General features: G+C 42.5%; 1 protein-coding gene across 1 annotated transcript in view; it reads right to left on the bottom strand.

Annotated features, from left to right (window-relative positions):
• gabra5 (gamma-aminobutyric acid type A receptor subunit alpha5) overlaps positions 1 to 25,000 on the bottom strand; it is a 52,577-nt gene that overhangs the window by 25,442 nt on the left and 2,135 nt on the right. The window contains exons 3-5 of the mRNA XM_080758371.1: positions 23,170 to 23,237; positions 18,716 to 18,936; positions 4,515 to 4,597 (exon numbers count right to left, since the gene is read on the bottom strand). Coding sequence (XP_080614497.1) covers positions 4,515 to 4,597; positions 18,716 to 18,936; positions 23,170 to 23,237 — 372 coding nt within the window. The remainder of the gene's footprint in view (positions 1 to 4,514; positions 4,598 to 18,715; positions 18,937 to 23,169; positions 23,238 to 25,000) is intronic.

Raw genomic sequence — 25,000 nt, 5'->3', positions numbered from 1 at the left:
TATTAAAAATCATTAAGCCCCACTTAACAACGGCACCGCAATACGTCTTCATAAAACGCTCACGCGGGCTAATGTCACCGTGCGACAAATGCAATTCCCCGGCGATGAACAGAGAGCGGGCTAATAGTGCTCGGCATAGGCGGCGGGTGCGTTTTACCTTTGGGTAGGCTATAGAATTGCGTTGGGGGGGGACTCTCGCGGCCGAGCGGAGCGAGGCCGCCGCCGCGGATTTATTTATTTATTTATTTCCCAGATGGTCTAAAAATGAGTTATTTAGCATACTTTTACCAATGAATTAGCCTATACACAGACAACGACTTTTGGACGTCTTTTTCTCAAGTCTCGAGTCAGTCAGTGTAGATTACCCGGCGGTGTTGCTGCCCCTCCGGGAGTCGCGGCTCATGGCTCTTAGACGGCACAGAGACAGCAGTCACTCCGCTGAACGTGTCAGTGTTGCTGCAGTGGTGTGAACTGTGAACCGTGCGGGCACTGAGTTCTGACAGCCGACTCACAGCTTCTTCTTCTGAATTAGGCTACTTTATCTTTGCCTTGAAAAAGACATTTTGCGTTTTGCTGTTTCCCAAAACAAACCAGCGCGCGCTACTCTTTGCTGCCTACAAAGCGACTGGAAGGACGAGGTTTACAGACATACCAATAGTAGGCTAGTCAATCATATGCTGATTAGGCCAGTTGCTGTATAGTGTATAGCCTATATCCGATCAGCGATCACCAGGGGGCAGCGACAACACACACACACAAACACAATAGCCTTCTATAATGCTGCGCACATATATTATATATATTTAAAAAAATACCCAGCATAATTTTTGGGAAGGCTAAGCCTTCCCTAGCCTTATGCACCCGCCGCCTATGGTGCTCGGCGACTAAACTAAATTGGATTAGAAGAAGTTAAGGCTGAATCAGGTTCACGATTGTTGCATATTATAGCCTATATACAAACACACCCTTTTCTGAGTTGCGAGGCAAACGGCATAAAGACCACGGGTTATGCATCAGCGATCAGCTGAGACAACCTGAAAGGGACCGTGTGCAGGACTGACATTGTCACACAGAGCCGCTGTGACACGTCCTTGACCCGTCCTCCTACCACCTGACCTGGGATCAGGTCAGATGAGGATTTCATTATAGCGTGCATGAGGACGATGTCGCATTAAAAAAAAAAAGTGTACATCCTCCTCCTACCATGAACTTATAATCTGTATATCGTTGATGTCGGGCAGAAACCAGTGTTGATTTCATCGACTAAAACTAAGAGGAAAAATGTTCGTCGACTACATTTTTTCATTGACGAAAACTAAATGGAAACTAAGCTATGATGACTAAAACTATAAGACTAAATATACCCACACAAATACATTTTAGTTGACTAAATCAACTGTAGATTTAGTCGGCTAAAACTAGACTAACACTAAAACATTCCAGGTGACTAAAATGTGACTGAAACTAAATGAGAACTATTGAAGAGACTATGACTAAAACTAAAATCAAAATTTGTTGCCAAAACAACACTGGCAGAAACCACTTATCTCCATTACTTTTGTGTGCGTGTGCCTGTGCCTGTGCGTGTGCGTGTGTGTGTGTGTGTGTGTGTGTGTGTGTGTGAGACTGTGTGTGACTGTGTGTGACTGTGTGCATGTGTGTGTGTGTGTGTGTGTGAGAGAGCTTTTTTCTATCTTTGAATTTGGATCCTAAAAAGTAACAGTTTCGGACATTTATGAGGTTTCCACCCGACATTTAGATTTTCTGTATTGTTGTGTATACTGTAGTTGTTCTATCGTTGTATTGGTCCAGTCGTTGGAGTGTTGGATGTTTAATGGAACACAGTGGAAAAAAGCCTTGTGTATTATTAAATCATTTAAAATAATCAATGAAGTATTCAATCAATCAAATCAAAGTGCACTAGTGCTGTCAGAACGAATTTCATAATATGAAAGAAATTCGAATATTAAAAAATATATATATATTCGAAAGCTAAAATTGCCATTCGAATGGAGCTTTTATCATTTATTAATTCTATTTAATATATTTATTTTGTTTTATGTTATTTTATCCGCTCACTAAATGTATTGAGTAACGAATCTACCGCTGTGAAATCTCCACGGCCGCTTCCACTGCATGTGAAAAGGTGCACGTCCGGTCACGTCGCAGAAGAGGTCAATGATTGGCTAACGTAGGGCCAGATTTCAGGGTAAGCCAATCAGAGACAGTCTACAGGGTGGGCGGGCTTACTGGCTGTAACTCTTTTAATCACAGACACACAAACCCTTGTAACACATGCATAGATACGTCTAGTATACTACACAGACAGAAATCGCCGGTAGAACGAAAATCATAATACAGTCTCATGACACAACTTTATTGCACATCTGTGCTTGCCTTTCATCCACGCTTCTATAGCCTTTTAAATCTCATTTCCCATCCACGGGCACAAGCAAAGTGGTATCAGCATCTTCCACCCGATCTGTGGTGTTGTTTTGTTTCTGACGAGGGTAGCAACTAGTTAGCATGGGAGCTAACATTAGTTTAACGCCAAGGAGTCCTCCTTAATAACACTATGGTACACGGGAGGCGGCCTTTTTTCCGACAGCATTCTAGCCGACGGGGCAACGGTCCTCTCCGCAGCGGGGGGACAATGCTGCGTTTACACGGGCAGACACAGACGAATGCTAATATCATTTGGAGCAGCTACTGTACACGTCTGTTTGCATCAACATGTTGCTGGCTTCACAATGAATGATAGACTTTATCGTTGCGTCTGCCCGTGTGTAATCGTCAGGGTTTCAATGTCCACAGCAGGCAGACCTGTCAAAAACCTTGCACTTCCCAAAACTCACAAGACATGCCAGCCACGTGTATTATTATAGGCTAAATATGAGCTAAAATAAACAATGTAAATATTCGAATATATTCGAAAATTACAAATAATGAAGCAATGAAATTCGAATTGGATTATAGAGGTGAACTGACAGCCCTAAAGTGCACCCTCTCCGATGAGGTTAGAACAACTTATATCTATGCAATAGGAAAGCAATCTGTTTTACATTTTTTTAATTGAAATGCTGCAATCTTGAACGAAATTGTATTCATTGCTTTATTTATTGATATTTGGAATCCTAGCCGACACCAGGGTTTGAAATGATTCAATGGAAGAGTAGGGAGACCAACCGCGACCACTGCAGGTGGGATGTAGGTATTTTGTATTAACACACTCTACCTTACCGACTGATTAGGTTTTCTTAATTTAAAAAAGAAAGTCCAGGATCGCAGCATTAAATTGTAGAGTGCAATAATTTGATATCAAATTAGGTTTCACAATAAACACTTTCGAGGGATGAACTCGATTAAATAAACAGCTAGCCTGTTAGTACCCAAAGACATTATTCAACCGTGCAGTGATATCTTCATTACTAGTGTAATGAAAAAATAAGGTGTACTTTTAAAATCTCTTTTTCCAGGTAAGGTTCGCTGATCACAATTCATTTTTACCCCCCAGAAATGACCTGCTTAACTTAAAGATGGATTGCCGTGATTTTTTGCATTTTTTTTCCAGTTTTCATGTGTTTATGAAGTGACATAAAGTGTCTTTGCTATGTGCAACGATGTCTTCCCTTTGTATTATAAAAACGACATTTTAACAAATACTGTACACTTTTTTTGAAAAACGTCTTCCTCCTTGTATACATAGGCTGACAATAATACCTGATGATCATGTTTTAGGTTGGGAAAAAAATCATGGCACTCCATCGTTAAGGCTACACACATGGGTGCAGGCTTTTAGTTCCGACATACTATTGGTCCGAGTGTCATTAGTGTCCGACAACCTATACCTCAAACCCTAACCGCAAGCACTGGAGCAGCGCATGTTCGACCGCAACGTCCGACCGTTGTTCTCGCATGTCGGATCTTTAGTGTGTCTATTTGTCTAATCTGCGTGTGCCTCCCTACACATTCACACCTGGAAACCATCCATCCATCCATCCATCCATCCATCCATCTTCAACCGCTTCTCCGTAGTCGGGTCGCAGGGGCAACAGCTCCACCAGAGTGCTCCAGACTTCCCTCTCCAGAGCAACATTAGTGACTTCCTCCTGGGGGGGATCCCGAGACATTCCAAGGCCAGTGAGTCGATGCGTTTCCTCCAACTGCGCCTTGGTCTGCCCCGGGGTCTCCTCCCAGTGGGACGTGCCTCGAGGACCTCCCTATAGGGAGTCGCCGGAGAGGAAGCCTAACCAGATGCCCGAACCACCTAAGCTGGCTCCTTTCCAGACACCTGGAAACCGAACCACATTGTCTACTGTTGGTCACTGGCATGCACTACCTAGGCTACAGTAGTCCAACCACGGCTTTTTACTGTTGGTCACCTTATATTACACACCCTCTGTTGCCATACCGTATACAAAATGTGCCTAAATATATTAAAAGCAATGTGCACCAACATTACAATAACAGTGGATATTAAAGCAGCACGTAATGACACAGGGAACATAACTCACAGCTGCCGAACTTGAGAGGGCAAGCGTGGGCGTCCATGGGGAAATCCTCCAGCTGCATGGGACACTCTGCCGCTATGGTCAGCCTAAAGACATGCACACAGAAACAGAACGCACCATCACTCACTGCATGGGAACCAGGGCATTAAGCAACTAGTCCACTAGTTTACTAGTCCACTAGTAAATCCACTAGTCGACCTTGTTGGTACTAGTTGACTAGTTGATAAGAAGAAGAACATTTTGTAGGCCTCAAGATCAGGTAGATTATAGTTATAGTCACCAATGTACACAGTTTTTAAATGTACAAATATATTTATTTCCAAAGAAAAGGGAAAAAACGTTTTTTTATTATTATTGGACAAACCTCAGTTTGGCCATATGTTTTATTAACCTATTGTTTATCCACAATGAGGTTAATACAGGCTTGACAAGGTCCAGAACTTGTTAGCAGTAATAATATGTTTGATTGAAAGTTACTATTACTACTGCCCAGCAGAGCTATTACAGTTTTGCATTTATCATTATCTTTTATTTTTTAAATTTAGTTTTGATGTTTTATTTCCAATTAAAGTATTAGTGTTAGTTTTGTAAGGCTTTATTTGAGATTAGTTTTCCAAAAGTTCAGAGAAATAGTGGATATAGCCGATCCACAACTTACAAGCTTACAATGCATGGCTTCACAATGTGCTGTAACTTGCTATTTTCGCAATTTTTTAAAAGATTTTTCAAAATGTTTGAAAACTGAAATATCACCAGAATTTTGTTGTTGTTTGTTGTTGTTGTTTTCTACCTGTAAAGCCTATATAGTTTCTAAAAAAAAAATCTTTATTCAGTTAGTTTTTATAATAGCCATGAGTTGTATCTTTAAAATCCTGCTTCTGGTGATCAGTTGCTATGACTACTGCCCAGCAACTCAACAATTCACACAATGTGATAATGTCTTGGTCATTACATGCTTGCAGGCGTTGATTTCCTGCATGTAATCTCCATCTACTACCATTACTACTGACTTCTGTGTCTCTGTGCCTTTGTGACGGTGATGAAAAATAGCAGATATACAAGCTCATAGCGCGGCACCGAGTGCCGTGCTGCGAGCTTATAGAGCTGCTATTTTAGAAGAATCGTGAAAATGTGGCGCAAATCTTTGAATATATTTATTCTTTCAGAGTGTGTTTAACTAAAATCTTTGCTTCTGGGGGACATATTTTCAGATGGGGGTCGGTGGGCCAATTACATATACTTTCTGGGGGTCCTTGACATGAAATAGTTTGAGAACCACTGACATAGAAACATACTGTAGGTTTTTCTGAAAACTGTCATGATTTAGAAGACATTTATAGAATCGAACTTATAGGTCCAATGGGTTAATAAATACTGGTTGTTGTTTTTCTTTTGCATTGGAGGAGCTCCCCATCATGGTGTTATATTGTTAACCCATTTAGACCTGAGGACAATTCTACAGTTTTCTGAAAAACCCTATGCAAAGATTTGAGTTCAAAAACGTTCGCTCTGAAAGAATATATATAGCCTTATATTAAAAGATTTGTGCCACATTTTCAAGATTGTTCAAAAAAATTGCTAAATGCTAAAAACACCAAAAGGAGGTTCCCGTTCTAAATGTAACACACACTGGTTGTTGTTTCTTTGCATTGGATGAGCTCCCCATGCTGGTGTTACAGTATATTGTATACGTTTTCTGGGCCCTGCTTGGCAGCCCTCATATACCCACTGTTTTTATGTGAAATAAATCATCCACACATGGCTCAGCAAATGCAGCTAGGGCGCAGAGAATATAATCTGCTTCCGTACGGGAACCATGTCAGTGGGATTGTTGTTGCTAGGGAACAGCGCGCAGCGCCCGCGAGTTAATTTCCTGTCAGCTATTGACATTAGCAAACACTGCAACACAGGAAATAAACCCATGGTGCACCTATACCAGTGTTTGTTTTTTGGCAGCACATTTTGATTTTAGTTTTAGTCTCTTGAACATAGCTTTCATTTAGTTTTTGGTCACATTTTAGTCACCTGGAATGTTTTGGGGTTTAGTCTAGTTTTAGTCGACTAAATATCATACGATTTTAGTCGACTAAATCTACAGGTGATTTAGTCGACTAAAATGTATTTTGGTGGGCCTTATTGCCGTCGTAATGACTGTTTTTACATTTGCTGAAAATAGCAGATCTACAAGCTGCGTTGTGAGCTTGTAGATCTGCTATTTTCAGCATGCAACCCAGTGTAAAATGACTTATACTGGATGTCTTGTCCACTATAGTTCCCTCCTAACATTTTAGTCTAGTATTTATATTATGTTGACGAAATTGTCAATACATTTAGCTTGGTTTTAGTCATCTTAGTTTTCATTTAGTTTCCATTTAGTTTTCGTCGACAAAAACAACACTGGCCTATACAAAAAATAAGATGTGATCAAATGGTACAGTGTGACTGTGAACATACAATAATATAGGCTATAGCACTGTACTTGGTCCATCCCCACCCCACATAAATATGGTACAGTAGTCCTAGCATACGCCTGCTGCAAACTTTATGCAAGATTTATGTAAGAGCTAGTACGTACGTACATTCACTGGGGAACACAGTGTTGTTGTGATCTTTAATGTCTAGTCATTTTGCAAAACACTTCACCCTCATTCAGCAAGGGGCTGAGGCGTAGCATCACAGTGATAACACTGACACCTTGTGGACAAAGATGTCAGTGTCAGTGTTTTCCTCAAAATACTCCCAATGTTTTAATTAGGAATAAAGTATAAATAGTGCAATATAAAAAAGAAATACTCTATTACATGTAAAACGTCTAGAATTCTAAATGTACTTGAGTAAGAGTGCAAAAGTATTGGCATCGGAATGTACTTTAAAGTACCAAAAGTAAAAGTTATACAGAATGTCCCATTTCAGTTTTCAAATATCTGCTGTCGGGAGGAAACTCCAAAATGTTCATTTTTCAGGAAATGAAAAATATAACATTTTCAGGAAATTAAGAAAACCTTATACTGTATTTGTAATACAAAGCAATACAGCCTCATCAAAGTTGGTGCTGTAACTTCATATATTGTCAATTACTTCTATGAGGGGAGAGGTGGTGGAGGCAGTTGCTTTAGCAGACATTTTGAGGAGTTAAGAGGTTTTGTCCAAAGCACTTTTTACGACTTTCCATTGGTTCAATATTTTCCAAACAACACACAGACGTAAATGGTGTTCAATAGCACTGATTTATGCACAAAAAAAAAATCTAAAACCTCAACAATTTGTTATGAGGTGTCGACAGGAACGAAATGAAATGTATAAAGATCTTTTGAAAATAACAGATCTACAAGCTGTAGATCGGCTGTTGTCAAATGGCCGAAATGTATATATATACACTGTAGGGCTGAAGTGGGTAATGTATATGTTTTGTAATAATACTCAGAATCTACAAAGTAATTATAGTAACTAAACTGTTCAAATAAATGTAGTGATCAAGTAAAAGTACAATATTTTGATCCAAGATGTAGTGGAGTAGAAGTAAAAGTATTGGAAATTGGAAATACAAATACCTACAAATCATACTTATTTATTTTTACACCACTGGTCCAGGGACCCTCAGGGGTCCTTGAGGGAGTTCCAGGGGGTCCCCAGCTAAATGATAGTTTGGAACCAAATGGAGCCTTATGGGTCTGTAACTCTGAGAGTGTGCAAATGGAACCAAATGGACCCTAATGGAGTAACGGGTCCATTTGGTTCCATTTGTACACTTTCAGAGTTAAATTAACATTGATTTCACAATATAAATTGGGTGTCTCAGAGATAGAAATGCCACTAAATGGGGGTCCGTAGTAGACTAATGCATGTCAAACTGGGGGGTCCTTGAAATGAAACGGGTTGAGAATCTCTGCTAGAGTCGTTATGGGGCTCCCTGGCATATATTTTCTAATGGGGGTCCGCGGGCTAATGAGTGTCAATTTGGGGGTCCTTGACATGAAAAAGTTTGGGAACCACTGCCTTAGAGAAGTCTAGTAACTCTGAGAGTATATAGGCTACAAATCCTAAGATAAATGCACGTCTCTGTGTGTGTGTACATACGCGTGCACGGCACGTCTGTAATCCACGCAACTCGAGAACCGGTCGAATTTGACAAGCGCGTTCCACACCGCCACAGGAAGTGCAGTGCCCGGTGTCAAGTCCTAAACTTTTTTTTTTACTATTTTGAAGAAAATACATTGAATAGTTCAACTAGCCAATCTACATTGACACGTTGTGAGCTTGTAGACATTAAACTATTCAAAAATGTTTAGAAAAATAGTTAAAAAAAAAAAGACAAAGAAGTTTAGGGATAAAGGGTTTAGCGGTGACGAAAATGGAGCCCTAAGCCCGCTCTCCTCTCCCCCACCGCACCATGACTACTAGAGACGGGTGCAGTACTTAGTTTAGACAGTTTTAGACTAGTCATTGGTTATACCAGTCATTACAACTACAACCTAACTCAAACCCTCACCCTAAACCTAACCTCCCACGGGGCAGCACACCTAAACCTAACCTTAACCCATGTCTAACCAATGACTAGTCTAAACTAAGTATGCACCCCCTAGAGACTGCAATCGCGACTACAGAAAGACCCACTATGGTACAACATGCACGAGACTGGAATTCAAGCTGATAACGACTTGTTTTTTAACCCATTTAGACCTGAGAACGATTCTACAAATGCCTTCTAAATTCTGACAGTTTTCTGAAAAACCCATGTTTCTATGTCAGTGAAGCATTTTCATGTCAAGTACCCTCAAAAATATATGTAATTGGCCGCCGACCCCCATCTGAAAAGATGTTGTTCCAGGGACCCCCCCCCAGAAGCAAAGATTTCTGTTAAAAACGTTCACTCTGAAAGAATATATATTCAAAGATTTGCGCCACATTTTCACGATTTTTCTAAAATAGCAGACCTACAGCTATATGAGCTTGTAGATCTGCTATTTTTCAATAGCTGAAGTATAACATAATGGGGTTCTCGCCCAGAATGGGTTAAGCAATACTGTTTTGCTGGTCTGTCCCCCCCCCAGTGAGTCACCCAATTCCTTGTGGGGTTTGTGTGCAGGTTCAGCGCACACACAGCACAGAGCAGCAAGCACATGCAGCGGCGTGGGGCCATGCTGTTCACCGCCTGCAGCGCTATGGGCACCGTGTACCGACGTACCGACCGTATGGCTGGCTACGTTCAGCCGGTGTCATTCACGCTGCAAAGGATTTGGACATGGCTGTGCGACTAAAGAGATCGGCTTTTTGATTAATGATCCGCGTTTCGAGCATTGGCTCCCCGTCCGTCCGTCCGTCCGTCCGTCCGTCTGACAATATTTCGTATACCAGGGACTTGTATTAACAGACTTGTACAGACAAACGTGTGTATAACTTGTAAAACACTTGTGTAACACAATGTGTTGTTAAAATGTTACAGTATCAGGGATATTTATGTAGTGGCGTGAAAAGTGCAGGGTTTGCCTCTGAGAAGTAGTGGAGCAGGTTATCAAAAAGATGTAAAAGTGCTTGAGAAAATGTACTGTACTTTCCAAATTACTCCTGAACAGAAAAAACAACAACTGTAAGCAGGAATCAATAAATAATCAATGTGGAACTCGTGTATAAAATGCACTTTTTGTCCAGAAAATGTAATATTTCACCGGAAGACAAAATATGTTTTATTTACACCACCCTCGACAGATAGAAAATAGAAAAGCCCCATTGACCATATTTTTCCTTTTTTCTTTTCTGGACAAAAAAGTGCATTTTATAAGTGGGTTTGGGGCTCAGAGTGCGTCCACTATAGGGGAAGTATAGCCACCGGTTTCCTGCTGAGAACCAATGGCCTCAGATTTGGAGACGCCGATCCTCAAATGGAACAAATTTGGAACCGTTGGTTTCCGTTCCATTTGGGACAGCTCTCAGGAGTCGTGGGGGTCGTCGTCGAAATGACAAACTTCACGGGGAACCACCGGGCAGCTCAAGCTGAAGACATCAATTATTGTTGTCTTCCAGAGAGCAGAATAACAGTCAAACTTGCGACACCGCAGCAGATGTGCCCAGAAGAAATCCCCTCGTGGTGCCACGTTGTTTACGCTCCAAATGTGCCTCATGCGACTCCTCGACACTCTCGCCAATGGTCATAATAGAAAAACAAAAGAAGCGGACAGAAAAAGGGAAACAAAGTGTCCTCTGCCCCTCCAGCCCTCTCGGGAACACCCTTTTTTTTGGGGGGGGGGGGGTTTGCTCAGGTTGCTTTCCACGTCGGTGAGTGATTATCCAATTGTATTATACGTTTTGCTTATTCTGGCTGAATCAGTCAAGTGATTTTTTTATTATTATTATTATTATTATTTTTATATATCTCCTCCTTTGGAGATGGAAATCGAGAGCATTCACACACATAATAATGGATAATGTACAGTGGTTCAGTGTTCACTGTGTTCAGGTGACTCAGTGGCCTTGTGGTTAGAGTGTCCGCCCTGAAACCGGTTCGATCCCCGACCCAGGTTCATACCAAAGACTGTAAAACGGGATGCAATGCCTCCCTGCTTGGCACGCAGCATCAATGTGTTGGAATATGGGGGGGGGGGGGTCAACTAATCAATTGTGCTGCAGGTAACGTGTGCGACAAATCGTACAACTTTGAGTCAAAGGGAGGGCGAGTAAATAATGCAAAATGCGTTATGCCCGATTCCAAATCATTGGTTCTTATACACTTTCAAGATTGTTTCCAAAAAGTTCAAAAATAGCAGATGTACAAGCTTGCTGTGTCTTTTTTTTAATAGTCTAGGCAAAAATATAAAATCACATTTATTTATTTTTGAGGGGCCCATCCCTATATCCAGCTGTGAGAGTCTGTGTAAACACAAACATTGAAGACAAAAGTCTGTAAACACAAACATTGATGACAAAGGTGAAGACGCAAATTGGCCAGAATGTGGCCAGAATGTGATGATGTATGATGACGATTGACGAATGACAGGTGATGAAAGCGCCCCAGGGGGTGATTTTTATTTATCCCATTTTGGGCGGAAACCCCTTTTGGTGTATTTTTAAGCATTACAGTATATGTAAAATAGCAGATCTACAAGCTCATGAGCTTGTAGATCTGCATTTTTTTTTTTTTTATCGTGAAAATGTGGCACAAATCTTTGAATATAATTTCTTACACAGTGAACGTTTTTCACTCAAATCTTTGCTTCCGGGGGGGTCCCTGGAACAACATATTCCCAGATGGGGGTCGGCGGCCAAATACATAATATTTTTGGGGGTCCTTGACATGAAATAGTTTGAGAACCACATAGTAATGTGACATAATATGACATACCGGTAGTAACATGGGTTTTACAGAAAACTGTCAGGATTCAGAAGACATTTGTCGAATCGTTCCCAGGTCAAAATAAACACAAACAATAAACATGGCATTAACATAACTGAATATTCTCAGATTCATGAATTGTTTATGAACATAGGAATAATAAAATAGGTGGCGGCGAGGCACAAAAATAAAATCTAAATGCACATATAATAACACATCTTGGCCTATCCACAGCAGGTCATATGATCATATTATGAACAAATACTTGGCTGTTGGCAATGAACTGCAATGTTCCAATTATTCATGTGTCCTTGTACACTTGACACTTAAGGCTAATTTATATTTTGCCACATGACTGCTCGGCAGAAATAACAGATTTGTCTTTTTTTCCCCCGCCGAGCAACACTGCCTTTCAGCTAAGTATAAATTGCCATTAGGGCTTATATGAATTGCGGGGGCGGGGGGACGGGGGGGACGGGGGGGACTTAATCTAATTTTGTTCATAACACGAGATTGTCAATTGTGCAACATAATACGCTCAATAGGCCACTGTGGTTAGAAAGCCACCAGTGTCATTCAAATCCTCGAGCGCCCCCGACAGCGCTATCAATGTAATATGCGCGTCGGTTTAGGTCTCCGAATGAGAAGCGGGGCCGAAGCCCAAGCTGAGCGCGATGATAACGGAAACAGAGTCCCCTCTGCTGAGAGTTGCAGCGGGCTGATAATGAATTAACCCGTTCTGAACGGCAAACCCCTTTTGGTGTTTTAAGCATTCTGTTCTGCTTCATATAGCTATCAGCAGATCTACAAGCTTGTATAGGTCTGCTATTTTCTTTTTTACCGTGAAAATGTGGCGCAAATCTTTGAATATATATATATATATATATTTGTTCACAGCAAACATTTTTAATCTTTGCTTCTGGGGGGGGTCCCTGGAACTACATATTTTCAGATTGGTGTCCGTGGCCAAATACAGATAATTCTGGGCTTCCTTGACATGGAAAATGTTTGAGAACCCTGACATAGAAATATTAGGTCTAAATGAATTAATGTATAGCTCTGTCGTACGCCGTTGCCGCGCGCCAGAAAACAGCCCCGATACGCAAAGCTCGCGACTCGCGGCTATTTTTGGGGGGCGTGAGACACCGTCGCGGCACGGAAGTCTATAACTCAGGCTTTAATGCTGGCTGTGTGCACTGTGAATGCCTTTTGTTTGCAGCCTATTTTGTGTCCAGCTGTAATGGGGTTGCCATCAAACCCCCCCGTGCGTTACACTCGCACAGTGTGTGTGTGTGTGTGTGTGTGTGTGTGTGTGTGCGTGCGTGCGTGCGTGCGTGCGTGCGTGCGTGCGTGCGTGTGTGTGTGTGTGTGTGTGTGTGTGTGTGTGTGTGTGTGTGTGTGTGTGTGTGTGTGTGTGTGCGTGCGTGCGTGCGTGCGTGCGTGCGTGTGTGTGTGCGTGCGCGCGCGCGTGTTGTGGTTCAGGACATTTTATGAATTATCCATGGAGACGAATGCATGCATGGAGATTTGCTCCATAAATCCACAGGCTTGCTGCTGGCTAATGTTTTTCAAATGGGGTGACACTGCAATCACATTTAGCTATTATCTGGCTCGAAGATGGAAGGGCTTACACTGTACACCGACATCCATGAATGGATGTGGACAGAAATGTATGCATATACTATACTGTAGGCCTACAGGTATGTGCGTGCGTGAGAGAGAATAGACAAAAGGAATTATTAGAAATGTGTGTTTCGTCAAGCGCAAATCTCGACAGGGGAGGCCTGCCTTATACTGGCTTCCTTTGGCCTGACTGGGGGGCATGATGAGAGGACACTGTTTTGGGGTTGTGTACGTTTGTTTGTGAATGAATGAATGAAACACGAGGATTATAAAAACCATTGCGTCGTTACCGTGCGACCAGAGTGACAGGTTAATTGTATCTAAAGAAGGAGTGCAAAAAAAAGGAACGAAGTCAAAGAAGTATAGGCCAGTGTGAACATTGGACAGCGCAGCATTACAAGTGGCCATGTCACTATACACAAACTGTATAGCCTCAACCTGCTAATGCTAACAGGTTTAACCCATTTAGACCCGAGGACGATTCTACAAGTGTCTTCTAAAGCCTGACAGTTTCTGAAACACCCTATGTTTCTATATTAGTGGTTCTCCAATTATTTCATGTCAAGGACCCCAGACATTTTATGAAATTGGCTGCCGACCCCATCTGAAAATATGAAGCAAAGATTTGAGTTAAAAACGTTCGCTCTGAAAGAATATATATTCAAAGATTTGACCCACAAGCTCGTAGCGCGGCACATGAGCTTGTAGATCTGCTATTCTTCAATAGCTAAAGTATAACATAATGCTTTAAAACACCAAAAGGGTGTTCCCGCCCAGAATGGTTTAATGAGGCCCCGGCAGCAGCCTGTGGCACCAAATCCGCCGGCACAAACAACAAAACCAAAACAAGCCGAAATGCTGTCCCCGGAGTGGGAGCTGAGGTAGTGTAATGTCGTCTGTGCCGGCAACATTTTTATAATGACCTCCCGGGAGACGCAAAGCCCTGGGGCACCACAAAGTCTTGAACCGGGGCCGGGCCCTGGGGATATAATGCTGTAGAGTCTGTGTATAAGATATGGAAGCCGTGCTGTATGAGTCTAGGTACAGTGGTGGTGTTCTCAGTGACCAAACTCTGGTTGTTACCGTTACGAGAAAGCATGTGATTAACGGCAGCCGAGCGCACGGTAGCATAGTGTGTTCATTTAGCTCTGAGAGTGTAAACACTGTCTGTCTGTCTGTCTGTCTGTCTCGCACGCACACACACACACACGCAATAACTCACACAGTCACAACTTCACTTGATATATCTGTCACACACAAATGCATTGAAACAGATGTGCAGCACATTCAAACATGCATGTGAGTGCATGCATGTGCACGCACACACACACACACACACACACACACACACACACACACACACACACACACACACACACACACACACACACACACACACACACACACACACACACACACACACACACACACACACACACACACACACACACACACACACACACACACACACAATCCTCTGCTTCCTAAGCTGTCGAGTTCAAAGGTCAGGGCTGCCGTGACTGATTAATGTGGTAAACATGGCTGACATCTATGGCACGCGTGCCGATGCGTGCGCACGTGAGTGCATGAACCATGTCTATGATCGACACACTCCGCTTAAGTGGCAAGCACTCATACATATTTATCTACTCAATGCGCGTACGCGCGCGTGCATGCGCATTGCGTGTGTGTGTGTTTGTGTGTGTACGCAGTGCGCGGCGTGTGCATGTGTGTGTCCGCGTGTCTGTCTGAGTGTGTGACAGAGGCAGACAGACAAAGAGAGAGAGAGAGAGAGAGAGAGAGAGACCTGCACAACCAAGAATAACGTTTTTCCATTTCCTCGAAAAGTAACAGTTTTGTTTACATACAAGGTTTCCACTCCTCTACAGCGACGACGTGTGTATATATAATGTAACTTCCGCACGCCTGGCGGTCTGCAGCATGGCAGCACTACTGCCGCTCTTCTATCACACAGAGTGCTCTCATCCATGACAGTGTCACTCTCTTAAGTCCTGCGGGTACAGTAAACTCCTCGGGATAAGTCCTCGGGATAATTCGTCGCCAGAGCGCCGAGTTGCTCTGATTCTCCGGGTCAAAGGGTCACGCCGCGCTGCGCTCATGAGCTCTGCTATGTGTCTATGCCGACCGCAAACATGAACCCATTTAGGGCCTGTTCATGAGGTGGACAGCCAATGGGGCTCAAGAGGTTTCAAAGCACCAAATGGGGTTCTTGCCCCAAAAATGTTCTACTGAGACACGGAATCTTGGTGTAATGGCATTGGTTTTTTTTTTTGGGGGGGGGGGGGGGGGGGGGGGGGGCTATGTTTTTATTACACAATCAACTGATTGTACCGACCACTTTACAATACATGACGGCCGAATCGAATCGGCTGCCGTGTTGAAAGTGGTCATGGTGGGTGGACACTAGTCTTGATGATTTTCAAGTGCGCCCCCCTTCCCCCCCCCCCCCCCCCCCCCCCCCGTAAAAGGCCAGGGGAGGGGGGGGGGGGGGAACACTGGGCTTTACACAACGAAGACATTTATGGCTTATGTAGACGAGTATAGTACATGTGCTGAACAGAAGTCCAGAAGGCTATCTCCCTTGGCCAGCTGGGAGCTCTTTTGGCAGAGCAGCAGCAGTAGTAGTAGTCACGGACTACCCCTTAGCAACCCCCCCGCCGCGCACCATGCATCACTGAGTCATCCCCTGTACCACTTCTTGTTGCCTGTTGTTTATAAGATATACTATAGTAGTTATAATTTGTTACTTTCTTGTTCACTTGCATGTACTGTATATGTCGTTGCTGTCAGGCAGAACACTCTTATCCCATAAGACATGGTGTAACTTTTTGTGGGTTTTTTTCCTTTTTTTTACCACACCACCACACGACAGCATCAAAAGTAGCAGATCCACAAGGTCGAAACATGGCGCGAACGACGCATTCTGAGCTTGTAAATTTGCTATATTTTTGCTGTTTCTTTTTTTTTTTTTATGATTTGAATCCTGAAAAGTAACAGTTTTGGACATTTTGGACATTTGGACGTTTTGGTTTAAACCCGACAGCGAAAATATATTTAGACATATCCGTTTGCGTATCTATCCACAAATGTTACATTTACTGTAGATCGTATGTTGTTTCAGTTTAGGTTTTTTCCTGGTATCCTATACTGTAGAGTTAAAAACATTCGCTCTGAAAGAATATATATTCAAAGATTTGCACCACATTTTCACAATTTTTCAAAAATAGCAGACCTACAAGCTCGTAGTGAGCTATGAGCTTGTAGATCTGCTATTTTTCAATAGCTAAAGTATAACAAAATGCTTAAAACACCAAAAATGGTTCCCGCCAGAATGGGTTAAGTCAACAGCATCCACTAAAAGCTCTATATACAACAGCTAATTGGAATGTACAAAAGCTCAAAATATAACAATTTGGAAAAACACAGATCTTGTGTGGGCGTCCCAACTATTTCCTGGACGGCGGTCTGCTTGCCAAATACATATTTATTTGGGGGTCCTTGACAGAGAACCACTGATGTATTGACCCAAGTTAGAGAAGCAGAGAATGTAAATCAATACATATGATTTAATATCTGAAAAGGATGATTTGACACACGCAAGATAAACACTTTTAAAATGCTATTCGCGCAGCATAATTATTATTTACTATTATAATATTCTATTACTATTATTCAATTTCATTATTTCCTTATATGGGTGTATGGTTTTCAGTGTTGCAAACATACTAAAAAGCTAGTGTGTATGATTGAGCTCCTTTAGACCCCTTAAAAGATATCAGGCTACTACACAGACGACCACTGGGTGGCACTGTTTTGCTGTGGTGCTGGCTTCCATCCATGAACCACATCACTAGTATCACTACTGCCCTTCAGTACTCTCACTGAAGAGGCATTGTCCTGATATAACATGACATAATATGTATATGTAACCAGTGTTGTTTTCCTCGACTGATACTATGACAAAAAGTGTCCGTCGACTACCTTTTTTCACTGATGAAAACTAAGCTATGATGACTAAAACTATAAGACTAAATGTACTGACATTTTCGTCAAACAAATAAAAACTAGACTAAAATGTTAGGAAGGGACCCAGTAGAGAAGAGATCCAGTGTAAGTCAATTTACACTTTATTGAAAATAGCAGATCTAGAAGCTTGTAGATCGGCTATTTACAGAAAGTACAAAATGAGCCATTACGACACCATCAAGGTCCGCCAAAATACATGACATTTAGTCGACAAAAACACACATTAGTTTTATTCCAAATAAGACTATGACTAAAATCTAAATTTTCTGCAAAAAAAAAACAGGTGTTGAAGTCCAGCCTGGCACATAAAACATAATACGCAGAGAGCTCAATTTCTAAATACCAAACAATCAATTTAGTTAATTTTTTGTTTAGTTCAGTCTGTTTTTTACTAAGAATTGGACATTTTCTGTGGTTTTCATCCACTTTCGTATCAAGGCTCATTATTTATTCTGTACTGTACTGTACTGTACTGTACTGTACTGTACTGTACTGTACTGTACTTTTACACACCACTGGCCCTCACTCACATAGATATTAAATAAACAGATGCCACATTGGCCGCTGCAGTTCGTTGGAGCTCTGTGTGTTGAAGGAGGAGGTGGCGGAACAATTTACACAATTTACACATTTACAGCGCATCTTTTCCCGGGACTTACAGACCCGAACGTGCGTTCTGTGACGCGTGCTCATGCTTCCGCGGGGGAAAGTTTCGCCTTCCCTTGAGCACACATACGCTCCAGAGACGGAAAGGGGCCGCCTATACCTGGGCCAGGCGACCTTAGGCACGGGTGCCAACATTTGGCACAGGGGAGGGATCACTGGCACACTGGCATAAGTGTGAGACAGAGACGTCTTTTCTTTACATTCCAAAAAAAGTTCAGCCAGTTCAAGTTAAGTCCACTCACATCTACAAATTACATCCTGCACATAATTGTACATTTGAAATCTTAACTCATGACTGAGGGTGGGAGATAGGTGGGTTATTGCTCTGAGTTTAATGATCATTACATCCTGATGATGTGAAAGAAAATATCTCTAAGGTCATGTGTATCCTATATGGACAATCAAAATAAGTTGGGAATATGTGGTGTCATATATGGCCCGCACTGACTATCACGAAAATGAAAACATGGCATTTAATGTGGAAAAGGGTTGCAGTCAGACCACCTGGTCTATACGTTTCTATGTCTACGTGCTCACTCACCTCATGGTGTAGAGCAGGGTCCCGTCGTCCTTCAGCCTCAGCAGCTTGTTGGGCGTGGTCATGTTGTGGGCGATGGACTTCTTGCCGTTGAGGAAGAAGGTGTCGGGCGTCCAGATGTTGCTGGCCAGCAGGTTGTTGAGCGGCAGCATCTCCATGGGGCCCTTGAAGCACAGCCGCTCGTCCTTCCAGCTCTGGCGGAAGAACACGTCGATGGTGTACTCCTGGAACACACAAGAGCATGATCCCGTGTCCATTTTTCTTTTCTTTTTTAAAAAACCCATTTAAACCCGAGGACGATTCTATAAAAGTCGTCTAAATCGTGACGGGTTTTCTGTTTCTATATGTCTGTCGTTCTCAAACATTTTCACGTCAAGGACCCCCAAAAATATATGTATTTGACCCCCCCCCCCCCCATCTGAAAATATGTTTATTCCAGGGACCCCCCCCCAGAAGCAAAGATTTGAGTTAAAAACGTTCGCTCGGAAAGAATATATATATATATTCAAAGATTTGCGCCACATTTTCACGATTTTTCAAGACCTATAACAATCTTGTAGATCTGCTATTTTTCAATAGCTAAAGTGTAACATAATGCTTGAAACACCAAAAGGGGTTCCCGCCCAGAATGGGTTAAGATATTTTTTGGCTTTATTGACAGGTTGAAAGTAGACCGACAGGAAATGGAGAGAGGGGTGGGGGGGGGGACGACACACGCGGCAAAGGCCGTCGGGATCGGGAGTGGGATCGGGAGTGCCCAGACGGTTGAGCTAACCGTCCGGTCCACCAGTGACGATTTTGACTGTGTGACTGTGTGTTATCTTACACGCTCTCAGGAGTTAAATTATTATCTGTAATTACTTCGTGCTTAATTCAAGAGTTAAAGATCTAATAGGCCTACTAAGGATCCATTTGGTTACCAACTACTCCATCATGTAGCTGGGGACCCACCTCAGAGCCAGCGCCAACATTAGCCAACGCCTATCGCACAACAAAAAAAGGCATCAAACGTAGCAGATGTGCAATGTAGATCTGCTGGCTTTTGAATTTGAAAAGTAACAATGTTTTCGATTTGTTTATTTACCTGATTTCTCTCTCTCTCTCTCTCTCTAAAAAAAGACTTGTTGAGCTGCTTCCAATTACTTGCTGTTACCAATTATACTAATTAAGGCTCTATTCTTTTCGGGTCAAACAGAGTCAGAGTGCTGATAATTGTGCATATCGGCTCGACAGGAAGACTGTGCTACACTGCCAATCATTTACCTCTGAAATCAGAAGTTGAGGATTTTTAAATGGGGTATAATGTTGAAAAGGTTATTTTTCAGTTGGAGGAAAAAATAAATAGGATATTATTAGATTACACAAGATTTGTGCTGGCCATTCCTCCATCCTTCCATCCATGCTTTTTCTAAACAGCCTATGAGATTGCGTTCGATCTTTCTGATGCGCTGATGCAGAAATCCATCACAGGCGTCCCACGTCTCCACCACCACCACCACGCGCAAATATCGACTGGCTCCAAGGCTAAGAAATGAAGGCGCCAATGGCAACGCAAATGCAACGCCGAACCCCTTAGACTAATGACACTGTTAGTGCTAGTAAGCCCGACACGCTTTTATGAGCCACAGAGTGGTCAGCTGCTATCAATCAATCAATCACATCTGTATAACCTTTTCAAGGGAATTATAAGCCGTGAATATTAGTATGGCATGTGTCATCTATCATTTTGTGTAAGACATTAATGATAGAAGTAATGTAATGCGTTTTCCTATTGGGACGGAACCGGATATTTCTGTAAAGTGCGGCGTTGGCACATCAAAGTTTTGATTTTAGTTTTAGTCATAGTCTCTAGAATGTCTTCATTTAGTTTTAGTCACATTTTAGTCACCCGGAATGTTTTAGTGTTTAGTCTAGTTTTAGTCAACCAAATGTCTTGAGATTTTAGTCGCCTAAATGTACAGGTGATTTAGTCGACTGAAATGTGTTTTGGCGGGCGTTGATGGCTGCTTTTACACTTGCTGAAATAGCTGATCTACAAGCTCACAACGCGTCGCAGTGTAAACTGACTTATACTGGATCTCTTGTCCACTAGTCACTTCCTAACATATCTAGTTTTTCTTTGTTGACAAAATTGTCAGTATATTTATTTAGTCTTAGTTTTAGTCATCATAGCTTAGTTTTCATTTAGTTTCCATGTTGTTTCCGTCAGTGAAAAAAGGTAGTCGACGGACATCTTTCGTCTTTGTTTTAGTCGACGAAAACAACTCTGACATGTACTGACAAATAAAGTGTTAATCCGGTCGTCTTAACGCACCCCTCACCAACCTTAATCCGGTCGTTTTAACGCACCCCTCACCAACCTTAATCCGGTCGTTTTAACGCACCCCTCACCAACCTTAATCAGGTCGTTTTAACGCACTCCTCACCAACCTTAATCCGGTCGTCTTAACGCACCCCTCACCAACCTTAATCAGGTCGTTTTAACGCACCCCTCACCAACCTTAATCCGGTCGTTTTAACGCACCCCTCACCAACCTTAATCCGCTCGTTTTAACGCACCCCTCACCAACCTTAATCCGGTCGTTTTAACGCACCCCTCACCAACCTTAATCAGGTCGTTTTAACGCACCCCTCACCAACCTTAATCCGGTAGTTTTAACGCACCCCTCACCAACCTTAATCCGGTCGTCTTAACGCACCCCTCACCAAACTTAATCCGGTCGTTTTAACGCACCCCTCACCAACCTTAATCCGGTCGTTTTAACGCACCCCTCACCAACCTTAATCTGGTCGTTTTAACGCACCCCTCACCAACCTTAATCCGGTCGTCTTAACGCACCCCTCACCAAACTTAATCCGGTCGTTTTAACGCACCCCTCACCAACCTTAATCCGGTAGTTTTAACGCGCCCCTCACCAACCTTAATCCGATCGTTTTAACGCACACCTCACCAACCTTAATCCGGTAGTTTTAACGCACCCCGCACCAACCTTAATCCGGTCGTTTTAACGCACCCCTCACCAACCTTAATCCGGTCGTTTTAACGCACACCTCACCAACCTTAATCCGGTCGTTTTAACGCGCCCCTCACCAACCTTAATCCGGTAGTTTTAACGCGCCCCTCACCAACCTTAATCCGGTAGTTTTAACGCACCCCTCACCAACCTTAATCCGGTCGTTTTAACGCACACCTCACTAACCTTAATCCAGTCGGACCAATGCTGTCTAACCAATGGGATGTCTAACCAAAGTAGGCCTCCCCAATGGTTGACCATTTTATAAAAGTATAGTTTGTTGTTTATTGACATAGTAATGGTCTTACTATGAGTTTTCTTTTTTCATTTTAGAGTTTTAACCCAGTTTGGGCAGGAACCCCTTTTGGTGTTTTAAACTTTATCTATTGAAACATAGCAGATCTACGAACGTGTAGATCTGCTAATTTTGAAAAATCGTTAAAATGTGTCGCAAATCTTTTAATATACACACAGTGAACGTTTTTAACTCAAATCTTTGCTTCCGGGGCAGTCCCTGCGGCCAAATATATAAAATTCTGGGGGTACTTGACATGAAATAAGTTGAGAACCACTGACAAAGAAACATAGGTTTTTCAGAAAACGGTTAAGATTTAGAAGAATCGATGGTAGGTCTACTGGGTTAAAAAGGTCAGAAAGGTAGAAATAGACAGATACCCTGCATACTGTATACACTTATACTGTATGTTGGTTTGTTCACTGTTGAGTGAAAAAAACAATGTTGCACATTAAGCTTCAACTGGAAACTCTCCTTGGGGTTGCCGACCCTCAGTTTGGGAACATTGTCCCAGGAGACTGCTCTACCCACTGAGCTATACGGTCGACTGCAAACTGTAGCACTCTATTCCCATCGCAGTAAAAAGAGCTATCTTGCAAGTGAGGCTCGCTCTCTCTCTCTCTCAATCTCTTTTTTATGGATATGTCAGCATTGCAACACCGAATACCGTAATTCTTTCAATCTGTTGACAGTGAAGGGCAAGTGAAATTGTGTTCTTGTCAAAATGTTTTAAAAGATTATCGCTTAAAACCCATTTTGGGACGGGAATTCGTTTAGTGTTTTAAGCATTATTTTGTACTTTAGCTGTTGAAAAATAGCAGATCTACAAGCTTGTAGGTCTGCTATTTTTGAAAAATCGGGAAAATGTGCCTCAAATCTTTGAAGAGTGAACATTTTAACTCAAATCTTTGCTTCTGGGGAGGTCCCGGAACAACATATTTTTCAGATGGGGGTCGGCGGCCAATGTCATATATATTTGGGGTCCTTGACATGAATATGTTTGCAAACCTAACATGCAAACCGAACATAGAAACATGGGTTTTTCAGAAAACTGTCATGATTTAGAAGACATTTTTTAAAATTTGTTTTAAATGCCAGGTCTAAATGGGTTAAAAGCCCTTCGTGTTATTCACTGCTGTTGTACTCACCATCTCTGTGTCAGACACTGGCCCGAAACTTGTGACAAAGATGTTCGTCTTGATCTCTGTGACGTTCTCTGCAGAAGCAACAGGGTTGAGGGGACACTATGGTGAGTCATACCGAAAAGGAACGGAGAGAAAGCAACATTTTCGTGAACAGAATTTCCACACCGTCTGTGGGGCCAACAGGGAATTACTATTCGTATTCGTGTCACACCTTGCAATTCCAATGTGTTGGCTGTATACGTCGTACAGTATGTCTGAAAGACAATATTTGTATTTATTCGTTCTGTCATTCCCACCAGCAATGTCACGAAAATCACCTGCCACGCTCGTGCTCACAGTGGGGCAGCGAGCAACCACTGACTGGCGAATGACAGCCCGAGTGTTTTGTGCTCGTATGTATTTATAGACTTTCTTGTCAAGAGGTAGCAACGGTTACCAGGATGAAGCAAGCACACTTTAGCCATGACACGTCAGACATTTACACGGACAAAACAGGGCCCATTGTCTCCTCATTACGGGAAAGAGAGTATACACTGAAGTGAAAAGACGAGAGGAAAAACATGTTCATGGCCACAACACAAATAAAAGTGGCAACATCAAAGTGATTGGACGAGGCGGTGTATGGTGGTGGAAAATTACCCACAGAGAAAAGGAGAAAGAGAGAGACACAGAGAGAGAGAGGGAGAGAGAGAGAGAGAGAGAGAGAGAGAGAGAGAGGGGAGGGGAGAGAAAAGGTGATGGTGAAGAACTGGGTAAAAGAAAAAGAAAAAAATGCATTATTTTCAATAGCTTCTTTGAAAATGCAAGTCTCCGTCTCTGAATGGAAAAGTGCTGGGCTCTCAAGGTTGACAGTCAGAGAGCACTGTGTGCAAAGACATCTTCTGTACATGTGCGGCGTTAGGGTTTTGCACCGAGAGAGGCGAGAGGGCTCCATCGATTTACCGATTCTTTCCACGGCATCGCACAAGAAACGGATGAACCCATCAGTGGTTTGCGAGGGGAGACAGCGGCCCTGACACGTGTACGCCTCGCATTACAGTCACAGTTGACATGGAAGGAATCCGCGCTCGCCACTTTTTCTACAGCTTGTATCTGTCAAGACTTTGACCATTAACCGCCAATCAGCGCGTGAAATCGCCGGAGTAAAAAGGTGGCCTTTTCCACGGCTGTACAGCGGGGGGGGGGGGGGGGGGGGCCTGGGACGGAAGGTTAAGGGCCACGTGCGTGCTGCAATCGCTGGCCGTGGCGGGCAATATAGCTTTTAAAAACGTCAAAAGCGCCGACGTACTTAAAACCATTAGGACCCGAGGCCGATTCTATATTCAAAAGGACCCCCAAAATGAGGTACTGTATTGTTTTCACGCCATGCAGGGACCCCAGAAGAGAAGATTTGTGTTAAAAAAATTATCCATAGTATTCAAATTTGTTAACACTTTTTTTTTTAAATGGTTCAAAAATAGTAGATATACTAGCTCAATATCAATCAATATCATGATTATTTCAAGCTTTCCATTTTTTTTTTATTGTGCAAATAGCAGATCTACAAGCTCTGTCTATTTTCGCCCGTCAAAATACATTTGATTTGACGAAATCAACTGTAGATTTAGTCGACACAAAACTGGAGTAAAACAAAAACATTTCAGGTGACTAAAGGATGGACTACAACTAAATGGAAATGTATTCAAAAGACTACGACTAAAACTAAATACCAAAACGGCTGAGAATAGCAGACTATACAAGCTCACAACGCGTCGCATATAATTATGTAACTTACAGGTCGGCTGTTCTCGGACGAGTGACAACATCGCTCGACCAAGTATATGAATCATGCGTC

Source organism: Protomyctophum bolini, assembly GCF_963924005.1.
Source record: "Protomyctophum bolini genome assembly, chromosome: 24".
In the NCBI taxonomy this organism is placed as follows: Eukaryota; Metazoa; Chordata; class Actinopteri; order Myctophiformes; family Myctophidae; genus Protomyctophum; species Protomyctophum bolini.
The sequence above is the reverse complement of the archived record's forward strand: the minus strand, read 5'-3'. Positions and strand labels throughout refer to the sequence as shown.